Genomic DNA, 18926 nt, shown 5'->3' with positions numbered 1-18926 from the left:
ATTTGTTTAATAGAGTCTGTCACCCAAAAACATTGCTGTGCCTCGCTCAGCCAGCCACGCTCCAGGAGAGAGGAGCTGGAAAGCCTGAAGCCGGCTGTGGGGAACTCTGGAGCCTGGAGGCCATCTTAACCCTGTTTAGAAGGTAAGCAGAAGTATTTACACACTTCCTGTAGCATTAAAAAGCAAAACTTTCTAAAAACCTTGCTAAAAATTAGAAGCTTTCTCTAGCCACTTTGCTTAATGAAGCTGTAGAATGTGCTTTTGTTTGGTGAATTAATAAAGTGTTTTAAGTGCTTCTGGCAAACCAGACTGTTTTCCTAAGCTGTAATAACACATGCAGATCCTCTGATGTGCACAGGTGGCAAAACAACATTGATTTTGGTGGTAGAGGCTCTCGCTAGGTCTGGTGATTGTTGTTTAGGTTAAGTTCTCCCTGCAGTTTGAAGTGGTATTGAGATAGGTCAGAGGGAATGGGCTGGAACCCCCAGTTCTTCCAGCCAAAGCAGCGTCATGTTGCTTTGTGCCGTACAAGAATTGGGCCCTCCGGCGATGTACGAAAGATGCAGAAGAGAATTTATAACTCAACTATAAGGCTTAGCATTTGTAGAAGGAGGCCAGGCTGTGCCTGTGCTTGTTTGCTTCTCTCTGGGGAGGGGAACTAGGTGAGCCTGGGCAAACAAATGGAAAAGTTAAAGCTGGAATGAGATGGGAAAGCAGGCAAGCAAGAGTCAGTGTAAAAAAAATAACCTAGACATTGGTTATTTAAAAAGTAGGTGAAATATCCTATACTCTTTCCATTTTCCTCCATTCCCATTCCCCTCTTCGTCTTTCGCTTGCATGTTGTTGGTCTGTTTAGACTTTTATCTCTTTGAGCTTTGGGTTTTATCTCTTTGGGCTTTTTCCAGAGGCTTGCAAAATGCTTTGCCAAATTTTGAGCACTGTATAAACAACAGGTAGTGACCATAAACACAGAAGTATCTCTGTTAAAAATGATCCCATCTGGAATAGTTTAATGACAGCTAACTTATTTTAAAGATGGATTATAAAGCAAAACATGACTGCAAAGTGCTCAGAAGAAAAGGCATATAAGCACAGTGGTCTTCTTGAACTCATATAAGCAGAGAACAATGCAAATTTTTTGCTATAGAAATGCAAACTCAGAAGAAGTCTCTGGCAGTCACAGCTGCTTCACAGCAGTATATGACAGCCCATTAACACTTTCTGTTTTCCCTCTCAGTTACAGAGCTCTGAGGACATCTCACCTGATATCTTACCTTACCTCTTCACTGTCCTCGTTCTGTCACCAAAGTCTGTTTTAGCCTGTCCTTGGCTTTCTCAAACGGCTTCAAGCTACCTTTCACCTGGGTCTTTTTCTTGCTTGGGAACCCGGCCTTGATTGATTTCTGTGTTCCCAGCCTGCTTAATACCTTCTCCACACCAACCTTTGTCATAAAACTTTCAGGATTAGCCAACGTGTGTGAGTAAATTGAGGGACATTTCACTGCTGACTGCCTCGGTTATTACAAAAACTATTTGCACGTAACAAGCAAAGGCACCTGCGTGTGCATAGCTACGGGTGTGTGTCCTGAAATGGTGTGTGTCCACATCCTTTTCCTCTCTTGCATTTGGTAAGTTACTCACAGGAGAGCAAAACCCTTTGTGCCATAAACTGACAGTTCTCTCTGAGGATAGAAATCCACAGATTGGTATTTTGTATTTTCATGCATATTTTATATTTTTATGCATTTGAAAGCCTTGAGCTGGAATGAAGCTATGATACAACATCATGAAAAAGTTGTGATCAGTTTGTGCCATAAAGTGGAAGGTAGTATGCAAGTTCAATAATCTCTAACCCAGTAGTCTGAAATTTCCAAACTGACATGGAGAAATATCTGTGGATGCACTTTTGTACTGATCAGCCCTTTCTCTCTGGCTGTAGATCACAGCGTGGGTGCAGTGTGAGCTGAGGTTGTAGACTTTGGTGAAGAGGGGTCTAATAGCAGCCTACAAAAAACTGGGGGGGGTAAGAGAGGTGATGGAGTGGTGTGAGAGGATATGAGGAGCAACAGCCCTGTGTACAGCCTGGGAGATTCACATTGGACATGAGAAAAGACTTTTTCATCAAGAGATTGGGTCACCCCTGCAACAGGCCACCCAGAGGGGTAGTGGTGGCTCCATCCTTGGGCCTTTTAAAAACTCAGCTACACAAAGCCATGGCTGACACAGTGACCTAGTGTTGGTGGTAGTCCTGCTTTCAGCAGGAGGTCGGACTGGATACCCGCAGAGATCTCTCTAAACCAGTGCTTCATTTATGTTGATTCTTTGATTTTAAAAAAGAACCTGGATGCTATGAACTACTAAGCTACTGTATGTTATGGCAGATCTCTGAAAATGAGATGGGATGGCTTTTTGACCTGCCCTTAGCAAGTAGACACAGAATTAGACAAGATTACAGCTTTTCAGATATTTTAGGGTGGGTGCCGAACAGGCCCATAATCCACACTCCTACCTACCCTTATGTGCAGAATAAGCACATCACAGTAAACAGTAATAAATATTTCTCCAGTTCTTGCTGAGAGTGTATTTTTGACTGAAATAGAGGAAATACAGTTGGTAGGCACCCTGGGGAGGCTTCCCCGCTTGCCACAGCGCCAAGGCAGGATTGAACATTCATATGGCACTCTTGCTAGCCATTTCCTCCTCTTCTAGACCTTCAGGGCAAGAGGTTCTAAATCAGCTTCCCAAGACAGTGGTCCCAGAAAACCCAGGGCATCCACCTCCACTTCCACTCAAGGCCTTTGCCCTACCATGGAGACTACCAGCCAGGGTATCTGTTTGTGGGGTCATGGTTTTGTTACTGATATTCCCAATGGACAGACAATTGTCCATGAAAAACTAAGATGAAACTCTCTGGTAATTTCACACCAACACAGGTGTGGTCCTACAATTTTAAATAAATTCCATTAAACATCCCAGCTTTGACTAATTCAATTTTAAATAAATTCTCTTAAGGGAACAGGTTCTGTAGAACAGGATTATCTGTCTAAGTCTTACCTGGAACATTTCTTTCGTCAAAATTGACTCTTCTTTCATTAAAGAACAAAACTGCTGAAATCCTGTGCTCCCTGTACTGCAGTAACCCAATCCTCCCTGTTTCTTTCCTGAGCAGAGAGCTGCCATGTGCACAGGGAAGTGTTCAAAGTGCATTGGGATCACCCTCTTCCCACTGGCAGTATGTGCCATTGTCTCCAACATTCTCCTGTACTTCCCCAATGGACAAGTACTACAGCTCACTGAGATAACTGATATGGTTTGGTTTTTCCATGGCATTCTGGGAGCTGGCATACTGGTAAGAGATGAATGTTTCATGTGAGTTTTGTTCTGTTTTGTTTTAAATTTGGGGCCAAGAAAACCTCCATTAAAAACCAGGTCATAAAAAAGTGTTTTGCATAAACATGTGAACAGCTTAAATGTGAAGTTGGGTATGTAACTGAAAAAATGCATTTAAGGCAAAAGAGTGCCTAGTCAAAGAAATACAAAATATTCCTGAAATTAATACCAGGACTCCAAGTTAGGAAGAAGCACTAGGACTGACTGCTTACTGTGGAGAAGAGTTACATGAATGTTCGTCCTCCAAGAGTGAAAGCAAAGCTGAGGTCCTAAGCTCAGCTGGAGGTGGTGAGTTTTCACTATTTGTCTGCACCCCCTCGTTACTCCTCCAGCTGATTTTATGTACACACAATTCACAAAAACATTAAGGGAAAAACTGAAACATGTTTCAGCAGGTGTTAGTTTGAGACCCAGCTAACACTTTACAAATGTGGAGCTGCAAATGGCTTAGTAAGCTGAATGCCTCATGTTCCCACACTCCCACTTACCTTCTTCCCGGTTTGATCTGGTTTGAATGTGCTCTTCTGTAACTGGTTCTCCATTCCAGGTCTCAGGAAAGATCACTTTTATGTGAATCTCCATGGCTAGAAGGGAACATGTGGGGGAACACTTATCTTTCCAGTCCATCAGAAAGCCTGTTCCCTTTTTGGTCTTCCAATTTTCTACCCAAGTGCCGTTAAAAGCTAAACGAGTAACATGCGTATGACCAGTACTGGGCAGATGGCAAACTGGCACAGAGCTGAGCAAAAAAAGCAGAATTTTTAGGAATAATTAACTTAGAAAAAAGTAAATCTCAGTCACAGTCACACTATGATGCAGCTGCTGCTTAAGTCTACAGAAAGTCTGCAGTGGATGTGGTTCATACTCGTATTTCCCAAAGCAGAAACATGGTATAAGATCATTCAGTAAACTGTTCTCCACCAGCGGCTTGTCTACTTCTTCTTGCAGCTACCACTTGGGCCTATTACTCATGCTGAGCCTGAACATAAGCATGAGTTTGTAGAAGGAAGAAGGGGAACTACATGAGAGACTGTGGAAAATTCATATCACTGCAAGCCCAGGAGTCATTGGCGTTCAATGAAAGGAAAGGCTGATGTTAGATGTGAGAGCGTCATCGGCTCATTGAAAATGCGCCTTCTTTTGAGGCTTCCACGCAGACTTGCCTGTGGCCAGCACCACATACATCAAAAATGAGAGCAGCTAGTCAGAGGAGAGGAAAAATTTGCATTGACCTTCAAAACACAGCATTAGGAGTAATTATTGATCCACAAACAATGCTGTTGAGTGTACATGTTTTCCAGAAAACAGCATGAGAAATGCCCACAGGTAAGGGGAAAGAGAGTATTATCATCAGCTCCATCTTCCAGGTGCTGGAAGCATGGGAAAATGAAGATTGCCTTCTCAGTGTCCTAAGGAATTAAAACAAGAGACAGGATGTCCCACGACTGGAGTCTGGTCCATATCCTGACACTACAGTGAGGAGAGATGGAGCTGCAATACATTCCCCCCATGCACATGGCTTTCTCCCAAAGGAAACTGAGGCAAGTCATGCCAACAGGTTGCCTGACCTTGGAGAATCTCCCCACAACTAGGACACAGCCTTCAGAGTCAAGACTGTGGGAGAAACTCAGAACAGCCTGGCTTAGTTCTGTGAGCCAGTAAACCTCCCTCCACCTGGGAACTTCATCTGTAGACTGATACATAGATCATCAGTGCACTCTTTGGCTGAGTAGCCAGCTCCACCCTTTCCTCCTCCTCTGCTGAATCTCTGATGGAAATTATATGACGTGAAAACCTCTCAATTTCCTTATTTCAAATATTTAGGATATAAAGAGAGTAAGACTGGCTCTATGTGTCATAGTAATGTCTTTCCTCATGGAAAGCCTGTGTACAACACAAAGAAATGCCTTGACTGAGCCATGGCTCACACACAGCTCTTGTTTACTGACAATGGCCAAATCCAGCAAATTCTCATTCCCATGTCAAAAGGCAGGTGTTTATAACCAAGCACTGCATAAAAAGAAAGCTGCCAAGCAAACCCTTCATCCTGAGCCAGGCTAATAGATGACACAAAAGTGTTTGCAGCTTAGAGGGGAAACCTCGAAAGAAAAATTACAGCCCTGAAGGAAAAAGAGTGTTGGTTTGATGGGCAGAGGTATTAACTCTTCTTCTGAGTGCCAGACAGCAGCACACTGGGGCTGAGGCTGCCTTAGGACCATTTGCGATTATTTAAGAGCTGACTTCTTTGCAGGAAGAGGAGCACCTTCTTAACCTCAATGCTCTATTTCTGCAGGTTTCCACAGGTGGTCCAGCCATCACTGTAGGTGCTGTAGGTTGCCCCTGGGGTGTGCATAAGAGGCAATGGAGAATAAATCCTTTGAAAAATATTCAGGAGCCTGCAAATCTAAGCAAGTTTCATAACACTGTCCTACACTCTTCAACAGAGATATTCATACTCCACACATAAATTCCGTGGGCTTCATTCATCATGGACATTCTGCTCTTCCTGCCCTACATGAGAAAAAATCTTGCCAGTCAGGCCAATTTTTACAGTTTTTACCTTTTATATTTGTTTGTTTGATTGACTGATTTATTTGTTTGGGTTCTCTTTCTTTCATTAACTTTATGGTAACCATTTCCTACTTTCTCCAATACTCCTTTACTTGTGCTGCTCTTTGAGATGCTTTAACCAGCATTGGTGTGTAGAGACAAGACAGTGGGAGTGTGTTGGCTGCACAGCCAGACCCACTAAAGCTTTCTTGCCCTCAGGCTACCAAACTAGAGGCAACTTTTCCTAACTCCAGAGTGTCTCTGTAAGGCAGCAGTATATCCCAAGTCCTGGATGGTTACTGACTACATTGTACTGGTCCAACTCCACCTGATAATTACCATGGAGAATTGGTGCTGATGTGAACTGGGAGTTCCCCATTGACTGAAGTCCATCTCGTAGGTTTTCCAGAAGTTTAGCACGAGAAAAACTCCCAAACCAAAGTCAGATCTGTTTCAGGAAGCTCAAGGCTGATTTCCCAATTATAATCCAAAGCAGAATGCTCAGGAGGTTTAAACTGACATAATTTTTAGTCCAGCTATGTATATTTTCTGGGCAGAAATTCAATTTTCTCAAAACTGACACATTTTAAAAAAAGAAAAACAAAAAAACCCAACAATGCCCTGCAGAAAAAAGCAGTATAGCTTCAGCAATCAGAATTAATGCACCAGCAACTTGCCAGACAGCTTTAGCTGTAATCCCACACTTATTTCTGAGTAACTCTTCAGCAGCACCAACATCCAAGCAGGTGTGACTCCCAGAGAAGAGTCAGAAGGTGACAGAGTTGAGGAACATGATGCCAAAGCTCCTAGAATTTAAAAAACACCCCAGCAGAAGTGCTGCACACCAATTCAGCCTGTGCTTTTCTTACAGGTTATTTTGCCGGCATTCATGATGCTGGGAGCAGGTGGAGCAGGATGTTGCGCTAACAGATGTGGGGTAAGTGGATATTTATGTGTTGAAATGGCACTACAGTTTCTGCAATAGCTCTTTAAATGGCTGCTCAGCAGGTGGAAATGTGCAGTGACAAACCATCACACCACTGTCAGCAGCCATATCAGGGAAACCTAGAAGAGGAGCTCGATCTACAGCGTCCCTGGGCTGGGGCTGAGAACTCAGTAGCCAGCAAGAACGTTATGATATTGCAGCTGCTGATGTGAGGGAAATCAGCCAGGGACACTGCTGGAGCCCTTAGGCACAATGTTGAGGGCAAAGTAGGACTTCATCATATAAAGTGGCTCCAGGTTCCCCTGCTCATGGCAATCCTAAAGACTGAGACAGCTGCCTGTTCATCCTGCTTCCACAGAGTCTGGTTTCCTCTATACCCTTCCATGACAATCTGCTTTTCCACAGGTTCATCCCTGCTTTTCGCTGTAGGGATACATAGGTCTCCTATTTGCAGGTCCATGCCAAAAGCCTGAGCTGATGCATCTGGCACTGAGGAGCCAGCACTGCTTCCTGCAGCTCTGACCGTAGCTCACATTTGCCCAAACATTACATACATGAAATGTGAAAATGCAATTTAGGCTCTCTGACATCTAAAGAAAGGCCAGAGAGACTTTTTTCTTTGATAATTAAGAATATTATAAAGCAACATGTTATACAGGCATCTCCATTCATCCTCAAGCCCCAGGCACAGACTTCTGTGTGGCTATCATTATTGGCAAGAATAGACTGACTTAGAAATTTTTTTGAGTCTGCATCCTTCCCAGGACCAGACTGGAATGAGAGATTCCATGCAATAAAGCACGTCTCTTCTGTACTCTTCAATTAATATTTAGCTTGATCCATGAGAAGACCTTTGCCTCTTCAAAACATTTTACTTAAATTAATTCATTATCCATATACCAAAATAGCATTCTTTATTAGGATGTCAGCAAGCACATCCCAAGGGACATGCCATTACACTGATTTTACCAAAGGTCACATGCACAGACAGGATGCTAACAATGGCCAAGCAGGCCACTTGCAGAGCTGGGGTGAGATCCTAGGCACCCTGAAAACAGTGCCTGAGCCAGCTGTTTTGCTTGGTTTTGAGTGATGTAGAAAGCAGCGGTGAAAAATAGCCACTGTAGTGGTTCCTATACTCACTGAATGTGGTAAGTCACGAGGGGACATCCAGCTGAACTGGGCTGAGTTCATACAACATCTCAGGTGTCTCTTTTCCATCCTTCATCCCAACCCTAAATATTACAGAGCCGAGAGTCAAACTTCCCCAGGCTGGATAGGTTCACTCCCCAGCCCAACAGCATAGGTGGTATCTCAGTGTCATCCAGCAGCCCACCACCATCCTCCATTCTCCCCCTCCTCTTTCTGTGTCTGAGCCATTCCTAGCAGCAGTACATCAGTGCCAGATACCCTGTCTGCACCTTCCCGTCACAGACTGGTTACCTACAAGCTGTTCCTCCTCTTCTTTATTTGCTGTTATGGAGGAATAAAATGGAGGTTAAGAAAGTAATTTGATTATGCACTGTGATATTTCATAGAATCAGGAGAATCACGTAATCATTAAGGTTGGAAAAAAACTCCAAGTTCATCAAGTCCAACCTTCAAATGAATACCACCATGCCCACCAAACCATATCACAAAGTGGCTGATGGCCAAGTGATGGAGCTACCCAAACCTAACTGGAAAATAGGCTCAGTGAGGACAGTCTATCTATGAAAATGCTGTCTTCTTAGACACACACACCTCTCTGGAGTCACCCACCTCTGTGAGGTGGAAAGAGTGAAGCTCTACACCCTATGTTTTAAACAGACTGTGGCTCAAAGTAGGGATGAAATGGGGACATGAGCAAAGAGTGGCTGTGAATGGCACTAAAAACAAGTTTACCCTGCACAGCTCCTGGGGAAGAGTGATTTCCAAGCATTCAAAAAGAGGTGAGGGTTGCAGGGAGTTCTGAAGGCTGATGGTGTACTTCTTCAAGGGAAGAAACCTCAGGCAAAATTTGCTTTGGGGAGAGTGGGAGAAAACGCAGACATCCACAGCAGGGTTGTTCAGATGCCCTGATTATATGAGCTGTATATGCAAGGCAGGGTATGGTGTGAGGCCCTGGAGAGCAGAGAACTCCTGGGATTGGTTCAAACATGCACAATGGCAGCAACCTCCAAAAGTGCCACAGCTCCTTGTGAGGTAGGTCTGGATGGACCTGATAAGGGGTCCCCAGTTACTTCCACCTGCTGGCAGAGAAACAGCCCTCACTGGAACTACTCAGGAGCCACTGCAATCCAAAGGCAGTTTGGGTACCTTTCTGCTTTGGAGATCTTAGGTATAAAATGATAATTTACACTGAATACTCAGAATTGCTTGTCATAGTAAAAAAAAAAAAAGGTTAAAGCGTCATTACTGATCAGAATTATTGTTCAATCAAAACATAACATTTTCCTCAGGGCAGGGACTCTGTTCTATTTTATTTTGCGCAATTCCTGGTTTAATAGTTTCAGACTTCATCAAAGCCTTTACATGCTGCCCAAGTTACTTCAACAGTAATAATAATTACTATGTTTCCCATACTTTTTATTCACTTTAGTGAGTTTTCCAGTTCACAGTGCTTACGTGCTGCATTAAGTTTTTTCATTAATCAACTTTAAATTATTACTTACAAATATACATAAATGGCTTCTTGTCCTTGCACTGTGGAGTAATGAATTTGGAAGTAATAGATTTAGAAAGCTTCAGTGTCTTGCAGCTCAGCACGTACACATCTGAAATCATCCACTGCACTGACGTCATGAGGGAAAAGGCCCACCCAAAGTACAGCTTCTCTCATTGCATCAGCAAACATACTCCAGTATTTCTAAGTCTTCCTTAAGATTTACTAGTAGAACAGGAATAGCCATAGCAGCTTTCCAGACAAACAAACCTAGATCATCAAAGACATCAAGATAACTAGGCAGAATAACAATTCCATCAAAAAAACAAAAACAAAAAAAAAACCCACCTCCAGACAAAGAAACAGAGAAGAAAGAGATGTGTATGGAACAGGAACCAGGGCAATAAAGAGCAGCACAGGCTGGGACAGGAGGAACTTGCTAACTTCACCAAAGCAGCTGCTGCAAACATTCAAAGAATGAATTCTAAGAGTCCTCATCAGTTCACCAGGGACAATTCAATTGTGTGAAGGATAAAGCCGGGAAAACATTAAAAGAAAATCAGCAAAAATGATCAGCAAAACCTTTTCAGGAGTGCAGAACAGGTCAACATCATGGGAAGCTAATTTTAACAAACTCAAGCATCCTGGTTTAGGCCTCCTGTTGCAAGTAGGGACACAAATGAGGAAATAAAATATTTCAATGAGAAGTACAACTAGGGGAAATGCTGAAAGGTTGAGATGATGAAATGGCTAATAAAATTCTTGGATTTCCACAGATTATGAGGCAAGCCTCCAGAAAAGTCTCCAGATCAGTAGATAAAATGGGGAAATGCCCCTGCACGTCTAGAAAATGCTGAGGAGAGCCTATCTTAACAGCTGCAGCAACCTCAGACTCTTTTGGTGACAAGTTTTTGCCTAGATGATCTTGTACACAGTAAGGGAAATAGTTGGGATGGGGCTAGTCACACAGTCAACAGATTTCAAATGAGACAATCATGTGACAGAGAAAAGTCATCACAGATAGCACTGGCAAGGACTACTAGTACTAACTGCCATCATAAAACATAGTAACAGCAAAGGACCATTTGATTTTTTTCTTCGTAATTGTGTTTGGGATGCCCTGTACTGCTCTGCTGTGCTAAAATGAATTGTTAACATAATTAGGATCCTTCAGCTAAGAAGCAGAATGCACAGTTGAAGTAAATGAGAAAACAAGTGGGGAAAAGTCATTCAGCATAGGTAGGAGTTTCAAAGAGAGTATCGGTCACTCACCTTCTGAGTGGTTGGTGATCTTATTGTGAGAGACAGTGCATCAGCTACAACCCAGACACTGTTTTGGTCTGGGACAATAGAGTAAATTACCTACATTTTGCTGACAATGGAGCTCTGTTAAGAGTCAATTCAGCCAACATGCAGATAAAGACTAAAAAAAGGGTATCCAGCTTTGCAAGAAAAGACTGAGTTGTTAATCAGTTATAATTAAATAAATCCCATGAGAAATCCCAGCAACTTCTAACTCAAGGATTGCTTTAGAGGCAAAGCAACACACAAAATTAGTCAATTCACACACTGGCATCGTGGAAGGTTCTACAGAAAGCAGTTGGCTGTCAAGCTGGAGACTGCATTCACCAGCTTGAACATGTTCAGACAGAGAATAGCCTTTTCAAGGCTTTGTCACAAAACCCCAGCATGGATGGTGGATATTTCCATTTGACTCTGCAGTGAAGTAGAACAACTGGGACTAGGAGAAGGTTTCTACCTGCCATGTGGGCTGTTGGATTTCACCTGGTATTTGCTGGCAGCAGGGAATTATGCGACTTGAGATATTTGGCTTCAAACCTGAGTCATGGATGAGAGTATTTTATATGTGCTTCCTTGGTCATGCCACTGCTCTGACTTTAAGGCAGGCCTGCTGCCTTGTCCCTGCCCCAGGTCTTCCCCTGGCTCTATCTGTCTGGTCCAGAGTTTCTTCCCCCACTTGGCAGAGTTGTGAACACCCACAAACAGTGATTCTTAACAAGACTATAGGGAAGCCTGTCCCAGATGCACCACCAGTAGCACCCTCCTGGGATTTTTGTTTCTATATACAAACAGCAACCAGATACGTCCCATTCATTACTAGAAAGCTATCCCCAAATGGAGTAAAGGTGACGTTTCTGTGGGAGCAGCTGATGTAAAACATGAGTGCATTACATACAACACGAAGCCGCTGCTGGTTTGTTGCCACATGCAGCACAATTAGATTTCTCAACATGAGCAGTGGTAATCACGTGTCATGCTGTTGCAAAATGAAGGAAAGCAGCAATAAGAAAGACTTTTTTGTGTTCCATCAATTAGCAAAACCAATTAATGTATCTTCTGTTGCTTTCATACCTGGTTCAGTAGTTGCTTGCTTGTTTCTGTTGGTGCAGGGGCCAAGAAAGCTGAAGAGTTGGAAATGCCAAGGCACAATATATGGAACAGATCAATCCAGGACTGGCCTCGTACTGGTTTTCGAAAGAAAACTCACCAGATATTTCATAAGTGATAGCTTAAGTATAAAATTCTGAATAAGTTCTTTAACATCCAGAACATCTAGAAAATTAGTCAGAAAAAGTCAACTGCTTTTTATTTCCACAAATTTAGTAGCAGTAGTAGTTTCAGCACAAAGTAAGAGAAGTAAAGAGAATTCTTTCCCATTCATTGTGAGTTCTCCATGCTACTCAAACCTCTGTGCACACAATGTTGAAGGTCTTTCCCTTTCAGATGCTGCTGTCAGTGATCCTGTCTGTGCTGGGATTTGCAGGAGGAGCATATTGTGTGGTCATCTCCTCACTGGGGCTGATTGGGGGTCCTCTGTGTGACACAGGTGATGGAGAATACCTCTACCCTTTCAGGACTGACACTCTGGAGTGAGTATGGCTTACAGGCTCCTCCAATTTTACGTTCTCTGACCCGTCCCATATCTTTTTAAAGTAAACTTGGATTTTTCCAAAATGAACTGGTGGTTCACCCTGTGTACACCTAAACTCACACTTCTCTGAGTAGCATGTTCCAGCTGGTCATCTGTTTGACCAAGAAACTATCCTTGGGCAAATTGCCTGAGTTTTGTCTGCTGTGCTTGTCACAAGCCCCTCGTGCAATTTGCACCATGCTTTCAAAAGGCTGGTGAGCTGACTCCCACTGGAGTCAAAAGGAGATGTTTGCTCACTGTGCCACATTAATCTGTTAAATTATCAAGAATTCAGCCTGCTCTACCTACTTCTGAAAAGCAAAGCAAAAATCTTCTCAGAATCTTTAAAATCAGCCTTGACAACCATGCTCTTCAAGCCAGTGCTAGAGATAATGAATGGACTGGGCTGAGATACCACAGCAGGAATAGAGAATATTGAGACACATTTTAAAACCATTACAGACCTTTCTTTTTTGTTATTAACATAATTTTGCCATACAACAAAGAGGAGATTCTTGTGGATGCAACAAATTACAGATGTGGCTCTCTTCCCTAGTTATCAATTGCATCTCTGTAAAGGGAATTCTGGGGAGAATCACCAGCTTTTAACAATTATAGCACCATCTGGGACTCACTTTGTGCAATCAAGTTCAGAAAATAAAATGCCAGAAAACACAGAAAGCATTCTCAAGTTTTTACTTGCTAATATCTTGCCAATTATTTTCCTCTATCACAGAGACAATTATTTGTTTAACCAGACAACATGGAGTATTTGCAAACAACCTGAAAACATCATCCTTTGGAATATTGTCCTTTTCTCTATTCTCCTGGCCATCGGTGTGATTGAAGCTATTCTTTGTTTTATTCAAGTCATCAATGGACTCACTGGCTTCATATGTGGCACATGTATGAGGAGAAGAAAGGTTGGTACACAGTAAAAGTGTGCTTTATGTTCGTTCCGGTTTTATTTTTCAGGCTCTGGTAGTGGTACATGAGCTGAGAGATCTGCACATGCCCTGGACAAGCTCCTCTGGGGAGCTGAGGCAGTACAGAAGCATTTGCACACTCTCTTTCTCTCTGTCGCTTTATAGTCAGGGATAACCTGGTCCTCATATTTTCCTAAACAGCAGACCAGTACAACATATTAACATACTCACTTGCATGGTTGTGTTCCTATTTAAGAAGCCTTTTAGATAAAGTTTAATGACCCTCCCCAGCATATGTAAGTGAGAGACAAAAAATAGAGACGTTTTTAACTGGTCAAGAGTAGTAAAATTGTTATTTTGCAGAATGGAAGAAAACATCTTCCAAGTTTCATTCATCACTATTGCTTCCTTTTCCTTGTTTACTTTCATTGCACAAGATATTTGCAGCATCAGATATCCCCTGGAATATTAATTAAACATCTTTCATTCGTTGCCTTTCAGACCAATATTTCTGGAATGTGAATGACCTACAAGGAATGCCAAGACAATCCCCGAGCTGCCAATTCACATACAATAAGGATAGTGCACTGTACTGTATTTATGGGGGGACAACAAAGAAAATCCAAAATGTTCGGATGTTTCACAGGGCAAAATGATTTTTTTATAAAGAAGTCAGGGTGGAAAAGGGCTAGATCATTTCAATCTGAGACTCCACATTTTCATCTCTCTAAACATACTGCTAAACCTCAGGTACTGGCAAAAACATTAATTTATCTGGTCCTTACTGCTGTACTTGTGTACAAAGCACAACAGTCCTCAGATAAAAGATCATGACTTGCCCTCTCATGTTATGTGGGAAATGGAACTGTTGTTAATGTGTGTATTTATCAGCTGCATGAAGCAGGTGCTCTCTGGCTGATGTAAATAACCTCCCATCCCCCCCAAATCCCACCATGAGCTCACCTGTCTGTTCCTACTAATTTTAGAATGGGGCACTCACAGATTTGAAAGAGGATGAGCAGAGAATGTATCGAGCATTCTTTGAGACACTGCAGGGACAACTGAAGAAGACGGTTTTCAGCCTTCTTCTGCCACCCTGGAGCCAGATCCACTTGCACCATTTGGTAGTTTGTTTGTCAGAGCCCAGTGCACTTCCAAATCGGTTCTTCAGGAGCATGAGATCTGTGGCAGCCTTAGAGGAACATTTGGGTCAACACAGACAGTAGGGTTTGCAGCAAGAGTTTAGAAATATCTGGTTTAACAAAAGGGTGAAGAACCTCACCACCAATTTTGCCTTGATGAAACTGCCTAAGAATTTCATTAACTTCCACACATGTCCATAGGGCTGTTCTAGAACAGAGCACATGGACCAAGGAATTAACTAGCCAAAGATAAACAAAGATATAGATAGTAATTATATGCAGCTTAGTAACAAATAGAAGATATAATCTGAAGGCAACAAACTGCATCAGTTTTAGTGTTTTTGCAACAGTAATACCAACCAGGAACTGCATAATTCCTCGTCATCACTAAAGAGCAAGATCTTGATCTTGAGCTAATGTCCATGACTGGGAAATTTCAGAAAACTCATCATTTTAGTGACTTCCTCAAAGGTGAATTCTTGGACAAGAACTATCTTTCCTCTGTCAGCCAAACCATGAAATAATCTTTACCCATCCATGTGTTTATGCAGCTATGAAAATATGAATATATTTAAAGCACTTGAAGCCTACTTTTCAGAGAGACATTTATGTTTTCTCGAAGTTGTTCATATTTCTGCACTGTAGCATGGGAGCAAGCTCTTTAAACACACTTATTGCAGACATATGTAGCTGCCTGTGCTGTCCTCTAATGCAGCTTGCAAAATGCTTCACATTCTCCTTTATATAAAATGGGGAAAAATTGCCAGTTGCCTAGATGAGAAGCACATGCACCTTGGAATATAGTTTCACCCCTAGAAGCAGGAAATTTAACCCATAAAACTTAAAAGCACCTTCTGTAAAGAAGAAAGCGTTAAGACTTGTTGAAGTCTGCAATCATCACTAGGTGCATCCAAACCTGTCAGGTGGCTTAAAAAGCTCGTGTTTGTTGCCAGCAGTGAAGCCTGGACAGTGCTACCACATACAGCAGACAACAAACCAGGATAAGAGTTAAAGAGGCAGCGAGAAATAAGGATATTCACATGTAGTCAGGTGGAGAGAGACTCCTTAATTAGCACAGGGGTTCTATGAACTCTTCACAGTCCCTAAATACTCACCCTCCCTCATCCCTTAGTTTTGACTCCCTGACTCTCACCTCTGGGATAAAGCCAACTTTGGCTGTGCTAGCACCAGGAGGGGAAGAGATCCCCATGGACACACCTCCAGCACAGAAAAATAAGTTCACTGTGCTGCTGCCATCTGCTTGTCCCAGGCTGTCCTTCCCTGGGGATGTTTAGTGTCATGTCTCTGTGCTCCTGGGAACACCCTCTGTCCTTTCAACTGTTTGACCACTGGCCTCACTGATATATGTAAATATTAAATACTGCTCTTCTGAACTTATTTTCTGGCTTGATTTGTGTGATCTGAAGGACTTGTGAGTTCAAACTACCTCCAATAGGAAGATAAATGGAATAACAGAGAAAGTGGAGTTAAATTGTCTAACTTGAACCACCACAATGAAGCCTCTTCTAAGGTAAGCATCAAGATACGTAGTCCTTGGAGAGAGGGAACATTCCCCCAGGCTGCACTGAAAGCGATGCCTAAGGCAAGTGGGAGGCATTGCCTTCCTGGGCAAGGTTCAGCTGCCCACCATGGACAGGAGCCATTTGAAACGCAGCAAAGAACTCACTCACAGATGTCCAGAGATCCGAGAGTCTCATCTGGACCTAACAACACAAAGCTGTGGATGACCAAAGCAAACACCTGTCTCTCGCAAACACAAGGCTGCTAAAAATTTATTAGTGAAAATATATAAAGCTGACTAAAATTAGATGAAATTATTTCAGCTCATGCTTTTTTGGATCCCCCAAATCACATTTTACATTATTTAAAGCCTGTCCTCAGAAGTGTCATCAGAGCCTTCTCCAGGAGCTGGCCAGCACATTGTAACAGGGGCAGCTCCTCATGCCGAGCACTGCGGGGAGACCTGCAAACCCAAGCTCTTCTGGTGGGCAAGGCTTCAAAGGAAAATGTCTACATAATACTAAATACAATAAAACCTTTGATTTCAACAGAGAGTTGGCTTGACTGAAGATAAGATATCATGCTTCAGAATTAGGATTACTACAGATTTTAAGGTATTGGTTTGGTGATTTTTCCAAAATGGAAAGAATTCTTTCAGGGAAATCTCCTAGCAAAGGAAAAGAGCAACTTTGTCCTTGAAATGTTTTTTGTATTGTATAGATGAAGAATTTAGTAAAACTAAGGAACTGATAATATTCTTCTATATCTATCTTTTCTCTATATTCATCTTCTATCTATCTGTCTGTCTGTCTTTTCTGTGTCTATCGACTTAGCCAAAAACTACCCAGACATAAAGACAAAAATATTTGTTTCATTTTGATATTAATTCACTGTACAATCTCACTACACAGACTCTGATAGAAGGACTTAAATATGTTGGGTTTGCATCAAATTATCCCTCTCTGTTCTGCATTTGAAACTCACACAGGGGATCACTTGCAATTAGAACTGATAGGGATAGGAATTGTGATAAGAATAAACTTTAGACCAAGGACATCACCTGAAAAATGTAAATGTTTGGAGACCAACAGCCCAGAGTTTCAGCTGTCAGGATCAAGGACACAATCCAAATACCTGGGTCGGACACCACAGACTAGTTCATACCCTCTCATTTCAAGAGGAACTGTCAGTTCATTTTGATGCAAATGGCTCAGATGCCTCAGGCGCTGGTACTCGATGTTCTGGACTTTTTTGGCTTGCAGAGCAAAGCAATGAGAGGTTGATCCTTGCAGACCTCAGAGTGCCACGGTCTCTGCTCTACTGTCCCAGTCCCAGTCCTGTGCCTCTCCTCCCAGGTGAACCCTTCTGTGCAAACAAACCTAAAAAAATCCCAAAGGGAACTAAAAAAAACCCCCAAACCTCTACAGACTCTCAGAGTACTTTATTTCATCTCCCACAGAGCACCAGCTCTTTGGGCTTGTCCCTTTCCAGAGGAGTGATGAGGACAGCCACCCTTCAGATATGCCCTTCCCTGTAGGACCTCTGTCACCCGGCAGCACCCCTTTGTCCTGATCCCACGGGCCACAGAGAACCATCCAAAGCCCATCAGCAGTAATGTAACGTATTTATCCCAGAAAGGCAGAGCAAAGGTGTGGCCTTAGGCACAGAGGCCACTGCTTTGTCCATCTTTATTTCTTCCTGTCAGCCAGCTTCAAAGCTGAGTAGCTGTAAGAGCTCACTACAGTGCAGATCATTTCTACAATAGATAGAAAACTTCACTGGTACACAGCACTCCTCATTTTCTTTCAGGCTTTCCTCTGTTCTTATCTACAACCCATGTCAGAGTCTGTTCCATCAAGGCCAACTAATGAGGTGTAAGAGTTAAGAGCTCAGCAGAGTATTGCAGAGTCACAGAATGGTTTGAGTTAGAAAGGACCTTAAAATCATCTAGTTCCAACCCCCTGGCATGGGCAGGGACACCTTCCACTAGATCGGGTTGCTCAGAGCCCCGTCCAAAACAGCCTCGAGCAATTCCAGGGATGGGGCATCCACAACTTCTCTGGCCAACCTGTGCCAGTGCCTCACCACCCTCACAGTAAAGAATTTCTCTGTAATATCTAATCTAAACCTAACTTCTTTCATTTTAAAGCCATTATTCCTTGTCCTGTCAATACATGCCCTTGTAAAAAGTCCCTCCTCTCCTTTCTTGTAGCCCCATCAGGTACTGGAAGGAACTTGTATCCCCTAAGCTCAGAATCGTTGGAGATACACCAGAATATCCTGGCTGCTATTCCAGGAGGGCATGGTATTTCCAACAAGGACTGTAACCTCGGCTTGCCCAAGTGGACATCTCAGAGGTTTTATAGCATCTCAGGTGACACCAGACATCTCTATGTGAGCATCCAAATCAAGTTCTGAAACATCTACTGGGTACAGTGACACTGCTCTTAGAAGCAACCCTGAGTTCATCAGTCTGACCCTGTCCTTCCTCATCAGACCTAAAACAGGCGAGTCAATCGCCCCTAAAATTGTGTACTTCTCCCCATGGGTTACTCAGGGAGTTTGAAATAGCAGCCCAGCAGCTGGCACCTGGAGCTGCAGCCCCTCATTATGAGCAAGGAGTGAAGCCCACCTCTAAAATCTCTTCATTGGTGAGATTTCTTTATTTTTTTTCCTTAAAATAGATGCATTAGCTGAGAGTGATTTAATGGCAAGACAGTACAACAGATTCAGTGAGGAACTGGTCTTCTTGCTATAAGCTTGTTTTCATACAATCCTTCTTCCTTGCACTGTGTATCAGCAAAACCACTCCCGATTCAGATGAACTATTGTAGGTTACGGGCGGGTTCGGTCGGGACGGAGACGGATGGAGATC

General features: G+C 42.8%; 1 protein-coding gene across 1 annotated transcript; it reads left to right on the top strand.

The window, feature by feature from the left end:
• Positions 1-2: 2 nt before the first annotated feature.
• LOC121662504 (transmembrane 4 L6 family member 1-like) lies at positions 3-15928 on the top strand. Its single transcript, XM_042023714.1, has 6 exons — positions 3-142; positions 3170-3349; positions 6812-6877; positions 12276-12421; positions 13199-13385; positions 13890-15928. The coding sequence occupies exons 2-6, from the start codon at positions 3179-3181 to the stop codon at positions 13908-13910; spliced, it is 591 nt and encodes a 196-aa protein (XP_041879648.1). The 5' UTR covers positions 3-142; positions 3170-3178; the 3' UTR covers positions 13911-15928.
• Positions 15929-18926: the final 2998 nt, after the last annotated feature.

Source organism: Corvus kubaryi, unplaced genomic scaffold (assembly GCF_017639235.1).
Source record: "Corvus kubaryi isolate FWS band 111438036 unplaced genomic scaffold, C.kubaryi_AGA036_p1.0 37256, whole genome shotgun sequence".
Taxonomy (NCBI): domain Eukaryota; kingdom Metazoa; phylum Chordata; class Aves; order Passeriformes; family Corvidae; genus Corvus; species Corvus kubaryi.
This window is presented reverse-complemented; position numbering and strand designations above follow the sequence as displayed.

What these genes read in the sequence shown, in the direction of transcription:
- LOC121662504 (XM_042023714.1), top strand. Translation starts at nt 3,179, where the DNA reads ATGTGCACAGGGAAGTGTTCAAAGTGCATTGGGATCACCCTCTTCCCA. An exon ending in GTTGCGCTAACAGATGTGGG is followed by an intron (nt 6,878 to 12,275) that starts GTAAGTGGATAT and finishes TTTCCCTTTCAG; the next exon opens with ATGCTGCTGTCAGTGATCCT. An exon ending in TTCAGGACTGACACTCTGGA is followed by an intron (nt 12,422 to 13,198) that starts GTGAGTATGGCT and finishes CCTCTATCACAG; the next exon opens with AGACAATTATTTGTTTAACC.